Genomic DNA, 8,970 nt, shown 5'->3' on the forward strand with positions numbered 1-8,970 from the left:
ATAAAAAAGCTAGTGGGATTGTAACCATAAAAGAGGGAGGATTACATCACAATTTTGTTATTATCGAGATGAATTCAGAAGTTGGACACCCCTTAGATTTTCTTATTCTCATCTATGCCAAACATAAAATAAATAGATAGATGGTTTTAAAGAAAATTTTATTTAATCTTCCATTTTGTTACAAAATTAAAGCATCCGCAGTATAAAAGCTGGAATCACAGAAGAGGTGACCTTTTAAATTATGGGTCTACAGAAAGGATATTTACAAGTTTAGCCACCGAAAGCCACTTTCATCAACACTAGCATTTAAATCTACATGAACAGCCTGAATGTGGTGATCTAAATAGTTTTTTTCAGCAAAAGTGTCTGAGCAATGCGGACACTTCATCTCATTATGAAGACGTGAATGAACATCTAGGGCAGTGTTAGTCGCGAAACCTTTGCCACATTCATCACAGAAAAAGTTACTTTCCTCTTCAATGCTGTGCACACTTTTCATATGGCCTCTTAAAGATACCTTTTGTCTAAACCTTTCACCACAAAGGGTACATGGAAAAGGAGTTTCATTTGTGTGCTGCCTTACATGTGTTCTTAAGGCATGCTTTCCAGAAAACCCCTTCCCACAATATTCGCAAATGTAAGGTCTAAGTTTCATGTGTTTCATATTAATATGCTTGGTCAAATACACTGAAACAATTATACATTATCTTGTGTGTGCTTAAATAATTTATTAAACAAACAAAACTTACTTTTTAAAAAGAAAGCTTTTCCACAAGTTTCACATTTGAAATTCCTTTCCTTGGTGTGATCTTTCCGCTGATGATAAAGTAGTTTTGTTTTGGTCCTAAAAGAGCGCCCACAATCCTCACAAACACAAAATGCTGGACTTTTATGATAATAAAAGTTATGCATTTTTAGACTTGCAGCATTTTTGCAGGTTACCCCACAAATTTCGCAAATAACTGGAGGACTAGTATGCATTGATAAATGTTTCCTTAGGTAGGTAGATCTGATAAGTTTTTCACAAATTGGGCATTTTTTATGCTTGTGCCTTGTCATGTGATTTTTAAAACTTGTATTGTTTCCAAACTTAAGTTTGCAATGATTGCAATATAGTTGTTTGGGTTCTTTGTCTCTTGGTTTACAAGGAAGTTTTTTGTAGTCCACCTTGAGTTTCTTTTTCTTAGCTAACCACCTTGCTATGTTAGCTTGGTCATTTTTATCCATTGGTTTCAATCCATTCAGTTTTTCTGTGGTTTCCAGTATTTGTAATCTTTGTGTAAATCTAGTGGTTGGTTCTAATTTAAGCATCTGATCTTTTTCCACTATACTTTTATTTAGCCCACATGTCTCAAACCTATCCACATGATTATTTACATTTTTCAAAGAATCAATTTTATGGCTTTCTGATTTTATGACAGTGTCCAGATGACCAGATTCAGGGGCCACATTATTTGATTTCACATAATGATAACTCAATGAACGGTGAATATTTTTTGAAGAATTAGATTGAATTTTATTTTGCAATTTTACTTTGTTTTCCCAGGTTAAAGCTCGATAAGATTGTATAATTTTTCTTCTAATCAAAAAAGCAGCCTTTACGTCTTTAGCACAATTTAAGCATGAAATTTGAGGTAAATTGTCATCAGATTTGACCTGAAAACGTGCTTTACTAAATTATCTGAAAATTACATTGTGTGGCAACAGCCTGTAGTCATATGTTTATAGTTATTTACAAAATAAATAACAACCAACGAATTATTAAAATAACGAGTACCTTTAAAGTAGTCAAAAGTTCAATCATCTTAGGAAAGTCCTCCGTAAATATATTCATTTTTGTTGTTACCACATTTGCGCATAACCGACAGATGTCCAACTGTTTAAAAGAACAAAATAAATTTTCAGCCATTTTAATAATGGTAATTATAAGAATAACTTATTTGTTTACATCAGACATCTAATTTTTGATTTTGAGCTGCAAGATGTACTTATATACTAAAGAAAAATAATTGGTTGGCCCACACTTAAAACAGAAGAGAAACATTAACTTGTACTTATCATTCCTTTCAAACCAATCTGCCATTCGACATTCGCCCATTGCCGAGAGAGAAAACGTTCTTGTCGCATGTTAGCTACATGTGCTCAGTACACATCATGCATCTATCGGATAATTCTATCTGTTTCGGTTAAAATAGGCGAAAATGGATAAATTATTCTTATATACTTCCTTCCTTCCTTCCTCCTGATTATTAGCTCGCGTCTGGTTAGACAGCGGCTTAAGTAAGTTTCCTAATGGAAGGCGCAATAAAGATGCATTTGGATCCTGATAGTGTAGTCAAGTCAGCCGACAAGAAAGGTCCAATGCCATTCACAGAATCCTTCTTATGTAGTTATTTTCCATAAGTTCTGATGATTGAATGGCCAAAAGAAGTAAATAAAAAAATTAAACCTAACCCCTTAAATTTGACATTTGCATAAAGTATACGTTTAAAGCAGTTTGTAAATAAAAATTTGCTGTTAATGCGTTCTTGTAGATATGAATCGTATCAAATATGCCACCCCGCTACTCTTAGATCAGGAATCGACTTTAATTTGTGAAACCAACGTTCGGTTATATGATGGAGATATAAAGACAAGTTTTGAAGGGGGAGAACTTATTATAACAACACATAGAATTTTATGGGGTCGTCCTGGTATCATTGCAAAGGGACAAACATGCCTGGCATTAAAATTGGAGTTGGTGGTTTATGTGGAAGAGGCATCCCCAAGCACTTTCAGTTTTTCACGTTCTCGTAAAGTAGTTTTGCATTTATCAGAAGATTCAGATAGTACTTCTGATGGACCACAGAGTCATAGTATATATAATTTCATTAAATTATCGTTTCGAGAAGGTTTTACTAATGATGTTCTTGGTGCACTAAATGATTGTCTTACTAAAAGGTATTGGGAAACTCATATCCCTCAAGTAACTGAGAAGAAACAATTAACCGAGATTAAGCTTAGAACTGGTATTATTGGTATTGAAAGAAGTTTGCAGGAGAAACATAAAGCTACAGATGAAAATTTGTCCATTGCTTTTAAGGACTTAAATAAACTTATGAGTATGGCAAAAGATATGGTTAGGTTATCACATACTATATCTGTCAAGATTAAGGTAAGCTTCTTACAACTTTTTTTCTTCCTTTAAGTTTTTCATTTGTAGGAGAAACAAGGAGAGATCACTGAAGACGAGACAATCAGGTTTAAGTCTTATTTATTAAGTCTTGGGATCGATGATCCAGTCACACGAGATTCATACAAAACAAATAATCAGTATTATAAAAGTTTAGCTAAGGAGATGTCTGATTTTTTGACAAAGTATGTAGAGGAAATGGGTGGAATCATGACCTTAACTGATGCATATTGTCGACTCAATCGCGCAAGAGGTTTAGAGCTTTTATCTCCCGAGGATGTATTAAATGCATCTAAATTAATGGAGACATTAAATTTGCCTCTAAAGTTGTATCAGTTTAGTTCTGGTGTAATGGTATTGCAGTTGAGCAGCATGGATGATGAAAGTGTGGCTGAAATAACTTCGGTTTTGGTTAGTTTTTTCAGCTTTTTTTACAATTTTAGTAAAAGAATGCATTTTGTAGGTTCAAGAAAATGGTTCACTGACATCAGAAGAGTTGTCTCAGAAATTGGGAATATCTGTTACTTTGGCCAAAGAAAGGCTATTAAATGCGGAGAAATGTGGAAAATGTTGTAGAGATGATGCAATTGAGGGATTGAGGTTTTATCCCAATCTGTTTTTAACAAAAGAGGAATATTAGATTTTTAAAATTTATTTATAAAATTGTGATTCTTGTTGCTTCTCTGTACATATTTTACAAAAATTGTTATTTTCTTAATACATATGTATAAATAAAAACTTAATATATACACTAACAGAAAAATAATTAGGAACCAAAATACAAAAATTATTGTTCACTCACACAGTTACACATTGAACAAGATACAATCAGCTGAAACCACATTATTGCACTATCTCATGTATTCTTAATTTACAGATCTTCTTCACTTCATTCATGGCAATCTCAATTTCTTTCTCCTTGCAGTTTTTTAATCTCGATTCCATTGTAGCACAAATAGTGTCTATATCATCCTCTTTTGAGCAAATTATGAATGGAAAACCAAAATAATCTCGGTAGTCCTTGCTCAACTGTTTTAACCTTTTCTTTTCTTCAAACCGTAAACTTCTTGAACTGTTTACTATTTTTTGATGTGTGTTGAATTCTAGCATGGAATTGCTAAAACCTGCCAGTTTGCTTACGCTGTCTGGGTAAAGTTGAAGAATCTTCTCTTTTTCTAAAATAAAAATGCCACAAATGCGTTAGAAAAACCTTATTGCTAAGTTTCAGTAATCAGTGTACATAATTTATCTATTACGGGTTATGCATCTCTAATTATACAAAAACAAGCTTAAGCAATGACGGAAAGTTCCAGTGAAATATAAAACCTTATTGTATTTTTTTTTTATTTTAAGAATTCACTCTTATCTCATGAACGTTTAAAAAGAATTGAAGGCCTTTTGTCGATAATTTCTGTGGAAATAACGAGTCAATTTATGACAGCCGTTCTAACGTTGATTAATTTTAATCAATTAAGGAACAGATTTTTGTGCGTCGCAGGGTTCATAGCTGACAATAATTTTGCCATACAGATCCTTTAAAAATGCCCAGCGAGACTGATTTTCAAAGAAATATTGTTTAAGTGTTGCATATTCATATTCAATCAACATTTAGGAGTAAACAATATTACTTTGTGTGGCCAGATTTCTGGGCGCCAGATGAAAACTTTAATTAATTTTAGAATTTGGGATAATGCGAAACTATACTTTTTTGAAAAATACTGCGAAATTTGAAATGGTAGATTTTATTGGCTTAAAATAACTCGCGCAAGCGCATATTGGAATATAATTACTCAACATTTTTTGATGTCTTCTAAAGTGCCTATGGCTTAGGCAACACTGCTAGTATAGATAAATATCTTGTATTTGGTTAGTTTCGGTAAGTTTAGCAGAAAACCCGTGAAAGGAAGAGGATATTTTTGGAGCGAGGTGGTGTGATATCATAAAGCCAACTCGAAACAAGTTTTTTGCAGTATAAGTAGTTTGATGCAGGCTTTTACTGCAATAAATTTCATATAAAAGGCAAATTACAGAACAACATAACTAAATACCTAGTAATTTTTTAATTGGCGCTGCCTTTGTGTAAACGAAATAAAAAAATATTTTAATTATGAATTTCCTGTAAATTTTAAAAGTTTAATTTAATTTTACTCTTCTTCCTGGAAGTCGCCTCGGATTTTCGGAGTCGGAGAGTGAAAATAATAATGGAGAGTTGTTTTTACCTTAAGAAAGTTCTCCTGTTAAAAAATCCATGACAAAAGAAATACAGTTTTTTTTGCAATTACGATGGGCAGGAACCCAACAAAAAATAATTGATTTGTCTATAAGCCCCTAAGCTTTTGCAACAAATACCATAGTTTTTGTAAATAAAAACTATGAATACCATTACCATTTTCGCTAACACATTTTGATTTAAAGCTTGTAAACGAAGAATAACTATTTTTAATTATTTTTAGGGACATCTTTAAGAGATTGACTTACCTGTCAATTTCAAATTATCCAAGTATGTAACTACGGCGTGAACTACATCTTCTACACTGTTAAAAGGTCGGTTTTTTAAAATTCCAATACCGGCCGCCAAACAATGTTCAACTACGTTTCCAAAAATTTTTATGAATCGGTCACTTTCTAGGCCGTTCACGTCTTGTATCGTCAAATACGGAGTCCACATTTCAAAGCCCTTACGAGTTAATACCTCGTTCTTTCTTGCTCTCTTTCGTTGGGTAAACTGATATCGGAAGTTTTTGAATGGCAGCAGATATATATTTTCTTAGGGTTATCCGCACTAGACACTTTCAGTAAATTATCCGTTTATTGGCGCCAATAAATTCTACAGTAGGTACCAGGCAACGTCAATAATCTTATACCTAATTAAATTTATGGATTTTATTAATAGCCCAAGATACCTGAATACCTTTGTCAATGACGTCTGTAATGGGAAAAAGATAACATTATATGCAATAATACCCGGAATTTTTCAAATTGGCTTTTATTGGCAATTTATTTAAAATCAACCCAAATTAATCAAAGTAGGTACCCGAATTGTAATTCTTTTTTATTAATTATTCGTTAAAATCATGCACAACATGTTTGGAAACATCTAAATTTCTTTTTCGATAGAACGTAGCGTTTAAACTATAATCCGAATAATTTAGGGATATGCAAGTTTTTAGCACATGCACATGCTTTATCCACTATAATTTTATACGATAAAAAATTCTGCTATAAAAGTAATTTAATTTTGAGTTGAGGAAATAATGGGTTGGTCTTGAATTATTTTGTAGCAAGTGGCTAATAATTCTATAGAATTTGATCAGGGATGGTTGTACATGTTTTTAAACAATTCTTACATTTTTCTCTATATTTCCTTCCTCCAAAACGCTATGACGGGCAATTGTCTTTAATCATTAATCAAATCACATTTTTGTTTTCACTTTATTGATTGTGATAGATAAGTCTAGTGGGAATCGAAACATGTCTGTTTAGAGGTTTTCTGTCGAAAATTTAATTAAATGTTCTTTGATTAAATAAAATAAATGATAATTTAGCTAAAAGCTATAGTTTTTTTCATTTTTGTAAGTATTAACAATACTCAGAAAATACTTTTTTGATGGAGATCTCATAGCTCCTCAAAAAGAAACCGTTTGGAAATTGACTTTTCGGTCGGTCATTTTAATAAAAAAATTATGATCAAAAATGTAATTTAGTAAGCGTATGGGTTAGATATAGTCCGATGAATTACAATTAAGCAATTTCCGTTCTATAAAATTAGTTCAAGGGCGAATTCTGTCATATTGTGCCTAATATGGTAACTATTGATAAAATGGTATTCTTCTTTGGATTACCATGAAGACACCACCGCTGATTTATTTGAAAGTTGGTTTAAACACAAACTAATTCTAAACATTCCTCCTAATAGCGTCATTGTAATGGACAATGCAAGTTATCACAGTAGTTAGTTGACTAAAACCCCTTCCTTATGTGACACAAAGGCAATAATCCAAAACTACATGTATAATAACGACATTTATTTTCACGAAGATTATACCAAAAAGCAATTAATTGAGATTCTACAAAGCTTGAACCTACAAAAGGAATACGTCTGTGATAGTTATGCAAAAAATCTAGGGCATACAGTTTTAAGGCTTCCACTGTATATTTAATTCCATTGAACATGTTTGGCACCAACTGAAATCTGCCATTCCTCGTAACAATGTTTTTCCCCGTGTTAACTCCAATGTCCTCAAACTTATAGAAACCGAAGTTTTTAATATCCCTCCACAAAATTGCAAATAATATAGAACAAATAATAATTAGAACAGGCGATGATTGCGATAGTGATACTGATATATTATGTGAATAATTTTAAGTAATTTAAGTAGGTAATAAAAATAATTTGTAATTTTATTTTGGATTTAAACATAAATACCTATATAAATAAATAAATATTGTTTAGTATCTTTCCTAACAAAACCCCAAATAATTAAATTCTCAGCAAAGTACGGACCTGTTCGGCCATATTTCATTCTTACAGCTTGCTTGGGTCTTTCATTAATTCGTCTCAGTTAGTCATTCTTATATCTATCAACAGACTTTAACAGCAAAGTAAAATTTTATGTAGCGATGGTTATGTATTATTATAAGAATTATGTATCTACGTCTATTTTGCCGTAACATATTATTAAATTTTATGTTGAAGATACTCGTTAATGCTTGATTACTCCCTGTAGATTTTTGTCACAAAGAATAAGAAATAAAATAACCAGATTAGCGAATATGAAGGCGTTTCTTCCAATCACGCTTTGTATCGGTTTTATTTTGGATATCGACCTAATAAACTGTCACAAACATTAAACACAATTATCTTTACGAAAACATAAACATCACCACGCGATCCAATGATTGTTTCAATTTTAGCACAGGCAACAGTCACTTATTTGTATAACTCGCAATTAAACAAGATACGCGAGAAACGAAGAAAACAGGGACTGTTTGTATAGTAAAAAGTGCACTTTGAAACCACAGAATTGAGCCAGTGGCAAAAAAATAATAATCACATTCAACCTCTCATTCCTGTATTGCATCAAACGTTTCATCCCTGCATCAAAAAAATCGAAAATAATAGCACACCTCTAAAAGCATTAAGGCATTTCTAAAAAAGGGTTCAACTGGACTGTAAAATCAAAATATATATTTTATTAAAGCTTTATATAACCGTAAAGATTTTCATATAATTTATTTTACTTACGTAATTACAATTTTAGTGGTTAGGTTCCATTTAATTAATAATAATAATAAGTCCTTTTTTGAATATATTTAATTTTTGGATAATTTATGTGGGATATAAAAAACATTTTTGGTAGTACGCTTTATTATTATTAATTTTTAATTTTCTCTCATAGTAACATTGTCATTAAATTTCAAGCATGAACCCCCAATTGCACTTTTGTTTGAGTTGCGTATGTCGCCTTGTCGTCTTCTAAACATGTAGTTTAAGATCAACATCGTGGAATGGATACATTATTTTTTAAATAAATTTTAATCAAACAATAAATCACCATTCAGTCGTTAATGTATATATTGTGTCAGAAGGTTGATGACCGAAAATGAAAAAGTTCAAGGTTATTGCCAAATGTTTATAAATCTAATACCAATTTATTTTTTATCAAATTCGAACTATATTTTATAAAAATATTTTTTTAGGTAGCAAGTCATAAGTAACATATAAGTACTGCAGATTTTGCGGTTATATGATTTTACCGCATCCGCCGAGTTGTTAAATCATGAATTTTTCAGTAAAA

General features: G+C 31.7%; 3 protein-coding genes across 3 annotated transcripts; 1 reads left to right on the forward strand and 2 right to left on the reverse strand.

Moving 5' to 3' along the window:
- Window positions 1-124: 124 nt before the first annotated feature.
- On the reverse strand, window positions 125-1,974 carry LOC132704444 (zinc finger protein 567-like). Its single transcript, XM_060674444.1, has 3 exons — window positions 1,778-1,974; window positions 750-1,656; window positions 125-687 (listed from the first exon to the last, which is right to left on the reverse strand). Exons 1-3 carry the CDS (start codon window positions 1,907-1,909, stop codon window positions 263-265), a joined length of 1,464 nt encoding a protein of 487 aa, XP_060530427.1. The 5' UTR covers window positions 1,910-1,974; the 3' UTR covers window positions 125-262.
- A 375-nt stretch (window positions 1,975-2,349) lies between these two features.
- Window positions 2,350-3,817, forward strand: LOC132705501 (vacuolar protein-sorting-associated protein 36). Its single transcript, XM_060676103.1, has 4 exons — window positions 2,350-2,479; window positions 2,535-3,154; window positions 3,203-3,583; window positions 3,636-3,817. Exons 2-4 carry the CDS (start codon window positions 2,537-2,539, stop codon window positions 3,810-3,812), a joined length of 1,176 nt encoding a protein of 391 aa, XP_060532086.1. The 5' UTR covers window positions 2,350-2,479; window positions 2,535-2,536; the 3' UTR covers window positions 3,813-3,817.
- A 197-nt stretch (window positions 3,818-4,014) lies between these two features.
- LOC132705502 (2-oxo-4-hydroxy-4-carboxy-5-ureidoimidazoline decarboxylase-like) lies at window positions 4,015-6,580 on the reverse strand. Its single transcript, XM_060676104.1, has 2 exons — window positions 5,651-6,580; window positions 4,015-4,347 (listed from the first exon to the last, which is right to left on the reverse strand). The coding sequence occupies exons 1-2, from the start codon at window positions 5,838-5,840 to the stop codon at window positions 4,016-4,018; spliced, it is 522 nt and encodes a 173-aa protein (XP_060532087.1). The 5' UTR covers window positions 5,841-6,580; the 3' UTR covers window position 4,015.
- Window positions 6,581-8,970: the final 2,390 nt, after the last annotated feature.

Source organism: Cylas formicarius, unplaced genomic scaffold (genome assembly GCF_029955315.1).
Source record: "Cylas formicarius isolate icCylForm1 unplaced genomic scaffold, icCylForm1.1 PGA_scaffold_7__23_contigs__length_41026272, whole genome shotgun sequence".
Taxonomy (NCBI): Eukaryota; Metazoa; Arthropoda; class Insecta; order Coleoptera; family Brentidae; genus Cylas; species Cylas formicarius.

Coding starts and splice junctions, on each gene's coding strand:
- LOC132704444 (XM_060674444.1), bottom strand. CDS start 1,909: ATGGCTGAAAATTTATTTTGTTCTTTTAAACAGTTGGACATCTGTCGG. Junction 1,657..1,777: donor AACTTTTGACTACTTTAAAG/GTACTCGTTATT, acceptor GCACGTTTTCAG/GTCAAATCTGATGACAATTT. Junction 688..749: donor AAAAGCTTTCTTTTTAAAAA/GTAAGTTTTGTT, acceptor TAATTGTTTCAG/TGTATTTGACCAAGCATATT.
- LOC132705501 (XM_060676103.1), top strand. CDS start 2,537: ATGAATCGTATCAAATATGCCACCCCGCTACTCTTAGATCAGGAATCG. Junction 3,155..3,202: donor CTATATCTGTCAAGATTAAG/GTAAGCTTCTTA, acceptor TTTCATTTGTAG/GAGAAACAAGGAGAGATCAC. Junction 3,584..3,635: donor CTGAAATAACTTCGGTTTTG/GTTAGTTTTTTC, acceptor TGCATTTTGTAG/GTTCAAGAAAATGGTTCACT.
- LOC132705502 (XM_060676104.1), bottom strand. CDS start 5,840: ATGTGGACTCCGTATTTGACGATACAAGACGTGAACGGCCTAGAAAGT. Junction 4,348..5,650: donor GGATAATTTGAAATTGACAG/GTAAGTCAATCT, acceptor TTTTTATTTTAG/AAAAAGAGAAGATTCTTCAA.